The 13,397-nt window shown below is 38.0% G+C and overlaps 1 protein-coding gene across 1 annotated transcript; it reads left to right on the top strand.

The window, feature by feature from the left end:
• The first annotated feature begins 759 nt into the window (after positions 1-759).
• On the top strand, positions 760-13,343 carry LOC111400946 (kanadaptin). Its single transcript, XM_023028426.1, has 12 exons — positions 760-1,351; positions 1,566-1,651; positions 2,291-2,370; positions 2,799-2,854; positions 7,377-7,425; positions 7,722-7,868; positions 8,514-8,609; positions 10,604-10,717; positions 10,971-11,104; positions 11,359-11,591; positions 12,070-12,891; positions 12,987-13,343. The coding sequence occupies exons 1-12, from the start codon at positions 927-929 to the stop codon at positions 13,034-13,036; spliced, it is 2,292 nt and encodes a 763-aa protein (XP_022884194.1). The 5' UTR covers positions 760-926; the 3' UTR covers positions 13,037-13,343.
• The last annotated feature ends 54 nt before the right edge of the window (positions 13,344-13,397 follow it).

Raw genomic sequence — 13,397 nt, 5'->3', positions numbered from 1 at the left:
CAAAGTTTCAGTCGGGGAAAGTCACGGCTTCGATCGGAGGTCAGAGTGTCGGCCGACAATTGTATAGGTTTTGGAATATTAGATAGGCTGCGAGAGTCGAGACAACGTTATGCACTTTATTGTAGGTGTTTAGGATTATTTAGTATATTTGATCTTGTTTGGCTAAGAAATGAAATAATAAAATGAGTAATTGGGCCAAAAATTAAAAAATTAGAAATGAAACAAATTATTTGGACAAAAATTTGGATTTAGAAATCATTAATTTGTTAATTTGTTTAGAAAAAATTAAAATTAAAATAATTTGATTTAATCAATATAAAAAAAAAGAAAGATTCGGTTCTTATTCGGTTCTTCGGTTCTTGGTCTAGAACCGAGAACCGAACCGTACCCGTCGGTTCTCAATTCAGATACCCGTTCGGGTATTTAATTTGACAAGAACCGTCGGGTTCGGATCGGTTCGGTTCGGGTTCGGTTCGGTTCGGGAGATTTGCCCAGCCCTACGTTTAGGTGACTAAAAGTAGGAAAATAAATTTTTTTTAAATCAACCAAAAAGTACAAAAGTAAAAATTTGAGTAAAAAAATATTTTTATAAAAAATATTGACAATTAAACACAATATGATAGTTATTGCAAATGGAATTTCATGCGACAATGTAAAATAATTAAGAATTCACAAAAAAATAAAAATAAAAAAAATAAATCAAGTGTTTCAAGATGCCTCCACGTAGTCTCAAAATGCCTCTCTTCAAGTTTGAAGACGGTTCACAGCCAGAATTAAAGGCTTGAATTCGGCTGATGGATCATTCGATCTCGAAGCCACGCCCGATAGCTCGCGCCCGCTCGACTTCGTAAGGCCGGAATTGTCATCTGCCTTTTCAACACCGCCACTTCCACCGAACTCCGCGGCACCCTCACGCACACAACAATATGAACACTGCCATGGGTCCTCCATCCAGAAACCCCACCGCCGGACCCTCGCCCTCAGCATCTGAAATGTCAACGAAAGTTACTGGAATGGGCCCCCCACCTCCAAGAAGTCCTATCCATGCCAAGCCCGAAACGGAAACGGAAACGGAAACGGAAACGGAAACCCAACCAGAACCCGATTCATTACCATCCCAGCAAGAATCTCAACCAATTTCGACTCAAACCGATTCTGTACAGTCTGCTGAAGATTCTGATTCCTCTTGCAATTCCAAAAATGGCACCGTTATAGGTGTTGAGGAAAAACAAGAACAGCGCAATAATAATACAGCTGTGCCGTACACTATTCCAGAGTGGAGCGGTGCTCCTTGTCATAACTTCTTCATTGAAGTCTTGAAAGATGGCTCCATCATCGATCAATTAGACATGTTAGTCTTTTCTTCATATCCACTTGTACTATTCCTTATTTCCTTGCTTATTTTGGACTTTGTTGATGTCTCCTTATACTCTTTGGAAAGTAGAATTTAAGTTTTTAATAAATTTATTACTTTGCCATCGAAGTTTACCAAGATTTAATTGTCACGCTCTACTCACCTGGGTGTCTGCGTTTGGGTGCTCTATCTTGGTTTGTCAATTTTCCAGTAACAAGAAAGGAGCCTATATGTTCGGCCGGGTGGACCTCTGCGACTTTATGCTCGAGCATCCCACCATTTCTCGGTTTCATGCAGGTAAAAATTTCTGACCTGTGCTTTGGAACTCTTTGCTTCTATTTACTGTTTTTTATGTTCTTTTTATTTTTTTATTTTTTAATTTTTATCATGCTAGCTATATGAGCAACAATATCAGAAAGCTGTTTAAATTGCTTGTTTTTTGGGATCAAAGAAGGGACTTCATATCAACATCATCTTTTATGGCATTCTTGGTTGCTAATCACCTATCTATAAAAATGAGTTATTATTACTATTATTTCATCTTTTATGGCATTCTTGGTTGCTAATCACCTATGTTTTTTATTACTACTTACCTATCATATTATACTTTTAGCAACTTATAATGCAACCCGAAGAAGAAACCTCTTATAAAAGGGTGTGTATTCTTTAACAGGCTAACTCATTCAAATTTTTGTGTTTCATTCTAGGATAAATATTGATGATTGTGTTTCCATTGGTTTATATTTTCCATTTCTTCATATTGTATTGATATATAGTAATAGACTTACGGGCACAAGTATCCAGTGGTAAGACAATTGCCAGTATTTCTTTGCCTTGCATATATCCGAGTTCTTTGTGTAGCTCGATGTGGATATTAGCTATATTTTACCCTTAAATGTCTTACATTTTCTTTTGGATTCTGCTGCACTTTACCAGTTGTTCAGTTCAAGAGCAATGGAGCTGCATACCTCTATGATCTTGGTAGTACACATGGGACGTTTATAAACAAGAATCAGGTATTCTTTTTAAATTGCCATAAGTGCCATCTCCATTAGCCAAAAGATTTTTTCTCCATTCAAACATGTGGTATGATGATGTTGGTGAATCTTCGGTTCTAGATTAGTTTACTCTGTCTGTCCTATGGATACTCTCATCTGTAAAGTATTTGACACGACCTGTTCATGATGATATTGAAGACATTTGAATAGATGAATTCAAAGCTGAGAGGAACTACATTCTTATCTGAGGGGATTTGACTAAGTGTCTTATGGTGTATACCTCTCTGTTTGTTGGCCATTTTATTTTTCTATTATGAATATTTACTCTCTTGAACAGAGGAAACCTATAGGCCATCGTTTCTTATAATACTCATGCTTTACTATCATTCAAACATTCACCAGACGGTTACAGAATTTAATCTATTTCATTGGTTCCAAATTCTCAGGTGAAGAAGACGGTTTATGTGGATTTGCATGTTGGAGATGTGATCCGGTTTGGCCAGTGAGTTACCACATTAATTTTTAAATACATTGTGTTGGTTTTTATTGTACTTTACTTAAAGAATTTGTTTATGCACGAGTTGCTTAGTATTAATAACTTAGTCCACTTTTTCTGAGGTGAGATCAAATTGAATAAAATAAAAAGGGATTATCATATCATCAAAAGTTAGGGGGGTAAACTTGGGAATTATACTTCAGATAAAATAATTTTGCTATTATTATTATTATCAAAAGTTAGCGGAGTTGTGATGGTGTCGAAAGTTGCGAATAGAGAGAGATGGGCATCGGTTTCACGTGTTTCAGGCAGTTGTCGATTCCTTTGTTGTCGGAGACAAGGTTAAGTGTCGAACAGCTGAAGAAGGGAGCTGACTAGGGACGATTTATGTCAGAGTACGAAAAACCTATGGGCATCACAAAATGAGGATCAGTGGGTGCTGTTGCATAGGGAAAGGACTGTAAATGAGAGGAGTGATTCTAGTGCTAAAATAAGGGCCCGCATCCAAGCGTTGAAAGGGATGAATCAATCAATGTAGTGGAAAGTGGTTTGTAGTGGGTTCCAGAAACACTTATTGCCATAAGGTGTGAGGTGGGATTGGATGAGTCTCTAGCCAATGGAAAACATGTAATGAACTTGGATTTGAAGGAGCTATTATTGACATGGGCCCAAATTAAAGAGAAGCAGGTGGTGGATAAGCCCAGTGGTGAGTCTCATGTGCGAACTGAAGTGATGATTTTGTTTGGCGATGGATATAGGGTCGAGATGGAGGGACAAATAGGGATGAAATAGATTTAATGATCAAGGGATATCGAGAGACAGAACCTTGGGCTAAAGTAGGGAAGTCGGGTATAACGAATCTGGATTCGGTGATATTGGAAGTGAACAAATTCAATTGTTCTATGACTGTGGGTGCGCTAGACACGATTCCACCTGTAAAGGGATCAGTGTCAGCTAGTGAGCAAGAAAACGGAATTGTTTTGCTAGAAAATTTAGTTTTGGCAATTGAGGAACCGCAATGGGTGACAGGCTCTGCAACTATGGTAGTGAACACCTGCTGTAGGAGATATTCCAAGTCTCTGAAAGAGGGGGATATGGGGAATGATAAAGCTTTGGTGGTTTAAGTTGATGGCGCTGAGAAGGGGGATACAGACAGTGATGTACAGGTGGAGGAAGAGGAGGGACACTACTATGATTCTATTTATGTTGAGGAGATGGCGAAACTTAGTGCACTCGACGTTAGATCTTCATCGTAAAATTGGATTCTTAAAAAAATTATGGACTTCAGCAAGATGGTATGTATGTCCTGCGATGGGTATGAAAATAGGCTCTAGTATTTATTTGAGAAACTGGAGGTTAGTAGGAGATGGGTACACCAAGAGCTAAGACAAGAAGTAAAGGTGTTTGTGAGCCTAATCGGATCGAATATTTGGTTAATTATGATGTCAAGTGTGGCAAGTCAAGGAGAGGGCCGATGGGGAGGGATGATGGAGCGTTAAGATAACTTCAAAAATAATTAGTTGGAACGTGAGGGGGCTTAATGAAGCTGAGAAAAGTTAGTTGTTTGGAATCTATCAAGGGGATGAAGAGCTGACCTTGTATGTTAACAATAAACAAAGTTGGAGGTCGTTTTGCGGACTATTATGAGTAACCTATAGGGGGACAACACGTTGGGTATCAATTTGTAGGGTCATCGAGGAGCTTCAGGAGGTGAGCTAGTCATGTGAGATACTAGAGTTTTTGATAGGGAGGAGGCGGTGAGAGATGTTAACTATCGCAAAAATCAATACCTTTAAGATATAAAAGAGTTGGATAGGAGGGAGGAAAGTCGAGGACTGATAGGGGATGAGAGGGTGAGACGTGGAGAATTAAGGGGAGTTGGAGAGGATGGTGGAGATGGAGGAGGATGCTTAGCATCAGAAATCTAGGGTCAAGTGGTTGAAAGAGGAGGACAAATGTACCCAATTTTTCCCAAGGTCACTAATTCCAACAGGCGCAACAATTTTATCACTATGTTAAAGGTAGATGGAGTTACTTATGGGAATCTACAGGATATTGGGATCCAAATGGTTAGTTTCTACTCTTTTTTGGGAGCAGTTTGACTGGGGGCCAGAGTTGAAGGAGCTAGATTTTTCTACTATTAATGAGGAGGATGCCTGTTGGTTAGAGAGACCATTTTGGAAGGATGAAATTAGGGAGGTGGTGTTTAGCATGAATGACGATATAGCCCCAGGATCGGATGGATCTCTCTCATTCTACAAGGCTTGTTGGAAAGTGGTGCGATCGGGCATTGTGATGTCCTTGCTTATTTCTTCCAATGTGGAAAGTTCTTGAGAAGCGTCAGTAATACGTTTATTGTGCTGATTCCTAAAAAATGGGAGCAGTGGATATTAAGGACTTTTATCCTATTAGTTTAGTGAGTGGGTTGTACAAGATTATTGCGATTGAAGGTGTCGGGGAAAGTGACATCTAAGTTTTAGAATGCTTTCATCAAAGGGTGGCAGATTTTGGATTCTATATTTATAGCAAATGAATGCATTGATTCAAAACTGCGCCTAGGGGTTCTAGAAATGTTATGTAAACTTGATATTCAGAAGGCTTATGATCATGTAAATTGGGGATTTCTTTTGCATATACTCAGGCGATTGAGGTTAAGTTGTGCCAGTGGATTCAGTTTTGTATCTCTCCAGTTTCTTTCTTAGTTATGGTGAACTGCACTCACGAGGGTTATTTTCGTAGTAGCAGAGGATTAAGGCAAGGGGATCTTTTGTTTCCATTGCTGTTTGTTATTGCAATGAAAGCTTTCAGTAGGATGTTTGAGAAGGCTGTGGGGGAGAATTTGTTAAGGGGCTTTATGATTGAGTAGTTGCATCTCATTTGTTATTTGCAGATGATACACTGATCTTCTATGATGCAGATGTTGAGCAATTTAGGAATTTTGTGCTTTGAAGTTGTATTTGGATTTAAGAAAAATTTGGGGAAATCTGAGGCTATCCTAGTGGGAGAGGTAGATAACACGAAGTTGGCTACTACATTGAGCTGCAGAGTTGCGCAACTGCCTATGACATATCTTGAGCTTCCTTTAGGAGCACGGTTTAAAAGTATACATATTTGGAATGGTATTGTGGAAAGGGTGGAGAGAAGGCTAGCAGGTTGGAAGCGTATGTACCTTTCAAATAGAGGTTGTCCTATGCTCATAAAATTGCCTATTTGAAATCTCCCTACTTATTTCTTGTCATTGTTTCCTATTCCTGCTGTAGTGACAAAAATATTAGAGAGGATTCAAAGGGAGTTTCTTTGGGGGAGGATTCGGAGGGAAGAGGAAATTACATTTGGTTGACTGGGGTACAGTTTGTTTTTCGTTGAGGTTGGGTGATCTCGGATTGAGGAGCCGGCTTTGCTAGGTAAGTGGCTGTGGCAATTCGGAGTGTAGAGGGAGAGTTTTTAGAGAACTTATATATGGTGTTATGGAGGGGGATGGTGCTCAATCGAGAGTCGTGGTTCTTATGGGGTGAGTTTGTGGCGTATATCTGGGGAAAGGAGCGACTTTTAGGATAGATTGATTCTTGTAGCGAGGAATGGTAATACTATCAATTTTTGGGATGTGGGTGGTGTGGAGATCTATCACTAAGGGAGGGATTTTCTTCTTTGTATCATATTGTGTTGGTGTCATCTGCTATGGTGAATGATGTCTTAGATATACGTAATGAGTGACTCAGTTGGAATATTGTTTTTGAGCGAGTTTTGATGGATTGAGAATTGGATGATTATGCGCTGCTTTTGACATTGTTGTACGAGGTATACATCAAGACCGGAGAGGGTGGTGTTAGTAGGTAGAGGTTGACACAGGATGGTAGTTTTTCGGTTGGCACTTATTTTAGATTCTTATTGGGACCTATGGAAAGTTCATTTCCCTGGAAGATGGTATGGAAATGTAATCCGCCTCCATGAGTGACAAATGGATGGTGGTCACGAGATGTGTTAACGGTGAATAATATTCGAATAAGGGAATTTTATGTTACAGAGTGGTGCCATATGTATAGGAGGGATGGGAGACGATTAACTACTTGTTCCTTTGTTATGACGCTGCTCGTTTGCTATGAAATGATATTCTGGCTTCTCAATACATGAATTGGGTGTTGTTGAAGCGTATGGAAAACATGTTAAAAGGCATGGAAGAGAAAGTTTCGCGATAAGGGTAGCAAGCTTGTATGGAACCTTATTCGTCATATGCTATGTGTGGAAAGAAAGAAATGGTCTATGTTTTGATGATGAAACACGGATAACAGAGTAGATTTGTGAATTTTTTATTTGACATTGGATATTTGGTTTAATGTTGCGACTACTAGGCATATAGACGGACTGCTCAATTTTATGTTGTTCATTTCTGGTTTAAATTGGTAATATACTTCCTGTGTATTATCCTGTAATTAATAAAATATTTGATTATCTTTCAAAAAAAAAAAATTATTATTATTATTATTATTATATACTCCTTTTTAATTGCTTTTGGTCTGTATTGATGCAGATCATCTCGGTTATACATATTTCAAGGACCTGATGACTTGATGCCACCGGTTAGATTCTTTTGTCATTATGTCTCCCATCTCAGATTTCTTTTCCATCTCTCTCTCGAGTTTTTACTGAATGATAAACTATTGCTGCCTCTGCTTTTCTAAGGTTCAATTGACAATTTAATATTCCCGGATCAGCCAATACTAAGCTAATTCAGGGATCCATTTCGAATTGATGATTTGTAATAACCTATTTATTGTTTTTACACGTGCAAGTAGATAAGAACACCAGCACTATGGTGCTCTTAATGCATTATTGATCCCTCTGCATTCTGAGAATTATTCTTGTGGCTTTGAAGGAAGCTGACTTGAAGAGGGTAAGAAATGCTAAGATCCAACAAGACATGAAAGATATGGAGGCATCACTTCTTCGAGCAAAAGTGGAGGCTTCTCTTGCTGATGGGGTTTCATGGGGAATGCGAGAGGACGCTATTGAGGAAAATGAGGTTTGTGTTATTTCCTTGCCCCTCTGAAGCAGCTTTGTTGCTTTTCTGTTCTGGACTCGTAACGTTTCAGATACGTGGTTTTTAGTTCTATTCTGTTAGCAGTCTTGCTTTTAGATTCAACTCCATGGTAGGTTGAGGAATCAGAAGATCCAGGGAACAATTCTAAAAAAACTTTCTCAGTAAGATTTGCTGCTGAATGCTGAGATGAGATATAGGATCTAATCCTCGTCCTTGTTATATATTCGTGGAGATATATTATGGGGTAGCTTTCCAATGCGGTAAAAATAATATTGCTTCATTTTGAGCATATCATCATTTAGATTGAGACAAGCTCGTATACATGCTTGCATATCTTGTGCTTTATTATTCGAAGACATCTCTACACTATCACTTCAAACGAACCTATTCAGTCATCAGGGAAGGGTTTTTTCTCAATGTTACACTACCTTATTTTCACTTTCCAAATAATTATATATATGGAGCTATAGATATTGGGGGTTTCTCCTTTTCTGGTGTACAAAATGTAGGTTTTCTTGTTTTGCAATAACTTTTGTGATTACCTTTCGTATTCCATGGTTAGTGAACTAACTGAACTGGCTCAACCTCTTGGTTTATCTGGTTGGTTTTTGTTGCATTTCTACTTAGGATGAAGTTGATGAAATAACTTGGCAAACTTACAAGGGACAACTTACAGAGAAGCAGGAGAAAACACGAGAAAAAGTTATAAAAAGACTTGAGAAGGTTAGTGAAAGTTTGTTCTTGGAATACATTTCTATGAATGCAACGTCTTCCATGTTGTTTTATCTTATTCTGTTACATATATCTCAGACATATACTTCCATCTAATTCTGTTCATTACCTTCTCTCTCTTTTTTGATGCATAAATTGAATGTTCGCGCATTTTCATGGAGGTAGTTTGGGATCCTCTCTCTTGAACTCTTGCTAGCAAATGAAAATCCTTGCCGTCTGATGATTCTTATCAGCTTATACCTTAAAGGGAGATTGTCCTTTGATCTCTATTCAGTGATATACTCATTCAGCACGTCCACAGATGGTTTTAAGAGGCTCGTGTGATTGAAAAATTAAAGACAAATAATTTTGTCCAGAAGCTGATGCCACTTTGTTTAACTTGCACTGAAGTTGGGACGCAGTAAATATTGTTATGGACATCTGAATTTTGTGTTAAGCAATGGACATTTGTCATTATCATAGATGACTGAACAGTTGTGCAACTGACATAGGATGCAATAGAACAATTGTAGGAGAAGGGGAAAGGGGATAGAAGAGGAGAAAGGAGAGAGAAAAAAGAGAAGAAGAGGGAGAGGGGAAGATAGAAATTGGGGGAGAAATCAATATTTCATTAAATCAAGCTTGTTCCAATTACATTGCATAAGACTTCTTTATATAGGGTTTTATATATTCTATTCTAAGAAAGAAATATCTAATAAAAGCTATTAAATCAAACATAATTAAGTTTACTAAAATATGTATCAAAATTGGAAAGTACATATAATAATGTCTATTATAATATTGCATCAGCAACATTACAGGATAAGATTCCCTTACGGATTTTTCTAAATGTACAGCCCTTAGCGTGGGGGCCCCTCGTGTGAGGGGGCTATCATGCATGTTGTACACTTTGGGGGCTATCATGCATGCTGTACACAAAAATGCACAGCAAGCATGGTTCTTCCCTTGCATGTACTCCATGCATTGTAAAATGAATTGTATGAATTGACACATCATCTTAGTAAGGCTTCACTTGTTAATTATCTTCTTTTGCAGTATCCTCCTTACTCATTGTGGTTGATTGTGTTACTCTGTCCTTGTCACCAATACTTATCACTCAACCACCATACCTCCACCATTGCCAACAAATCAGAATCCCCAATTCACATCTGCATTTTTATCGCAGCAAATTCCTAAAGCAAGGATGCTCAAATACTTCAAGTAGCTTCCAGCCCATGAACTGCCATCACGCAGACAGTACCTTCCTAAACATATCCGCCATAACAAATTACCATTCTATATTCATACAAAAATTACGATTCCATGTATTAATGGTCGATATGTTGTAAACATGCAGGGTGAAAAGTTTTCAGTTTTTGGTGTCTCGACATTGTTTTGAAACGTCCCAAACAATGGAAGCCATTCATTTCAAACTGGATTGAGTACCAATTGATGCGTCATTAGACCCTTTCAACTGAAAAATCTGAAGTTTCTTGAGATTTATCACTTATAAATCCATGATTTATGCGGATTGGAGATCATATATGTACTCAAAATGAACTAATGGCATCTGGATGACCCTGATCTCTTTTCTGCTTTTTATTTGTGTTGTATAATCTTGCTTTAAAAAGTATTTGAGCATGTCGTGTAATTAATCTGATTGCTTAGTATTCTGCTATATACGACCATGTTCGGATTTGATTTGGCTAAAGAAAAATACAATAAATGATGAACTTCAGAAATTTCTAGTATATCATCTGTGTTCTTTCTACGACCTCGTTCGTGGGTGTTTCCATACTTAACCCTATGAACAGTAAGTCCCACCTATTCCTTTAACATTGGAAGTGTGCATCTGAAGCTCTTGAGGGGCTAGAAATTTCTTTTATTGGTTTAAAATGCTTCAATGCTTTTGCAGCTCTACAGTGTGGAACTTATTTTAGCGAAGGAATTGTATACAAAATGTATTTTTCTGCTTGCTACTAATGGTTGTACTCTTCTGTTTGTAGATTGCTCATATGAAGAAAGAGATTGATGCTATTCGGGCCAAGGATATTGCTCAAGGTGGGTTGACACAGGGACAACAAACTCAGATTGCTCGAAATGAACAGAGGATATCACAGGTATCAATAAAAAAGGCAGACCCCTTTCATCTTCTTTACCTCTTTCAGCTCTATATGCCGTGTTGAAGCATAAGTTGCTCATTCTCTACTCATTTCAGAAAAATAGTTTTTTTTTTCTTAGCAAGTGAATAAAACATGTTTTGCAGGCCTTGCTGCTTATAATTTCATGCAAATTTGGCTTAATGAAGGATTTAAATTACGTTTTTTAAGTGAGTCTTCTTGGTAATTCAAGTGCTCATTTTTTTTTTTTTAGATTGTGGAAGAACTTGAAAATTTGGAAGAGACTTTAAATGAAAGTATCCGGGAAAGTATAGGTGCAAGAGCAGGAAGGACGTTCCATGGTAAGAAAAAGGGAGCAGTGGAAGATGATGACGAAGAATATATGAGGTACTGCCAAAGAGAGATACTGTTTGAGTTAAGTTGGTCATAAAGAAAATTATTGTTCTAGTAGAGAAATCTGGGTATCATTAAGCATCACCCTCTTATTACGGTTGATGCGAAGTGCACAAATTGCATAAAAGCAGTGGTTTGTCTGTTCAATTACTCTTCTACAAGGTTTATGATTCACTTAAAGCTGGTATCTGAACCTTATTATCTGTGGAATTTGATGCATTGCTTCCTACTTGTTTTCTATTGAACAGTGATGATGATGAGTTCTATGATCGAACACAGAAACCCTCCAAATGTAGAAGTGGTGAAAACCAATCACTAGAAACTGCCAATTCTCTTCTTGATAAGAAGGATGCGATTGTTAAGAAAATGGAAGAAAAGGAAAAAATGCTTTTGGATGAGGACAAAATGGCACAGACAAATGAGGTTGCTGAAGCTGGAGATGCACTTGATGCATACATGACTGCAGTTTCATCTCAGCTAGGTATGAATCTTTGTAGGGTGAATCTTTTATTTTTTTGTCCTTGTCTCCTGACTTCCAAATATGTCATTCAGGAAAAGTGATCTATTTTTCTAATTTAGGTTGTATTTTTTAAAAATTGAACTAGTTAATTCGGTGCACTTATGCATGCTGAAACATCCTAGGAAAATTGGCACCTGTTTAACACTCTCGACAAGCATTCCGTATTCCTCATCTGTATTGAATGGCTAGGCTCCATTATTTTGTAGGTAAATAGAGGGAAAATGTTCACATGAAATATATTTTTAATAGCTTAAAAAAAAGATTTTATCATCCTTATCTGGAATTTGAACTGGCCCAGATAATCGAAAATTTTGATCGTCAGAGGGAGCCTCTGTGGTGGTTTGATCTATCTATCTATCTTCTGCGTTTACAATTTTATGTGGTAACTAACATGCCATCATGCATTTTCTTGAGAAGTTTGTTTTCTCTTTGATTTCAGTTCTTGATAATAAAGAGAAGATTAGAAAGGAGTTGTCAGTTCTCCAATCAGAGATGGATAGGATTCTCTACTTGCTGAAGATTGCTGATCCTACAGGAGAAGCCGCTGGGAAAAGGGTATCCGAAGCAAAGGAGCTAAAACCTATTGTGAGCAAAAGTCCCGCTTCAGTTGCTTCAGATTCACGCAAACCTCCCTCATTCGAAAAGAATCAAAGATCGGGAGCAGAAGGTTCATCGGATAGATCCAGTCCGGAAATGGGTATTAGAGATGAAGCATCAGAATCTTGCAAGAAGTCTGAAGAATCAGAGGTAGTTACTAATGAAGCAAAAAGTGAAACTACTGTTAATATGGATCCAACTGACAATGGTTCTGCTAAATATAGTGTTGCTAAGCCCCAATGGCTTGGTGCCGTAGATGACAGAAAAAAGCAAGAAATCGCACAGGAAGTAACAGTAGACACACAGGAGAATTTTCAGTTTGTTGACTACAAAGATAGAAAGACTATTCTGGAAAATCCAGATTCAGCTCAGTTTAACTCGGGAATTGAAGATGCGGCCCCTGGTCTAATAATAAGGAAGAGAAAGCCAAATGAGAAATCCAAGGTTAGTGAAGTTGAAGATTCTGAACAGCCAATTAGGGCTGAGATTATAGCAGAAGAAGCTGTAGCTTTATTATTGAAACATTCAAGACCCAACAATGAAGATGTGTCACTTGAGAGTCAAGTCGGAAAGGATCATAAGAAGCCTAAAAGAATGGTGGGTCCCGAGAGACCATCATTTCTCAATGATGAACCTGATTACGATTCTTGGATGCCACCTGAAGGTAAATGACCTTTCACTTCACTGATTAGGTGCTTAATTTGTGGAAGGACGTGTTTGGACCATGTATTCTAAGCTTTCTACCACTTGCTTTTCCAGGTCAATCAGGTGATGGGCGTACCTCTTTGAACGATCGGTTTGGTTACTAATATTACAGGTGCTTTCTTGATCACACACATCTTCTCAGGCAAAAAGTGAAAATGAAAAATGCTATGCAGACAAAGAGTTGTGCATTTTATTGCGTGTAAAAGGAATTGCTCTCAATGTGCTGTTCCATTTGTTTTTCACTCGTTGAAATGACTGGTTGTTAGTTGATAGATAAAGAGATATACTGGACTCTGTATCTATTTCTCCCTTCGACCTTTCTTTACAGCCTTGTGTTTGCAACTGAGTTGTACATTGTATCGTCGACTTGAAATTTACCCTATTACTCGACATGAAAGCCATGTTTTTTAACCTGTATTTAAAGGAAACTCTATGGTCCCTTTGCCGTTCGACCCCTCCTGGATT

This window comes from Olea europaea, chromosome 10 (genome assembly GCF_002742605.1).
Source record: "Olea europaea var. sylvestris chromosome 10, O_europaea_v1, whole genome shotgun sequence".
In the NCBI taxonomy this organism is placed as follows: domain Eukaryota; kingdom Viridiplantae; phylum Streptophyta; class Magnoliopsida; order Lamiales; family Oleaceae; genus Olea; species Olea europaea.
Note: the sequence above shows the minus strand (reverse complement) of the source record. Positions and strands in the feature narration are given on the sequence as shown.

Coding starts and splice junctions, on each gene's coding strand:
- LOC111400946 (XM_023028426.1), top strand. CDS start 927: ATGAACACTGCCATGGGTCCTCCATCCAGAAACCCCACCGCCGGACCC. Junction 2,371..2,798: donor CGTTTATAAACAAGAATCAG/GTATTCTTTTTA, acceptor CCAAATTCTCAG/GTGAAGAAGACGGTTTATGT. Junction 2,855..7,376: donor GATGTGATCCGGTTTGGCCA/GTGAGTTACCAC, acceptor GTATTGATGCAG/ATCATCTCGGTTATACATAT.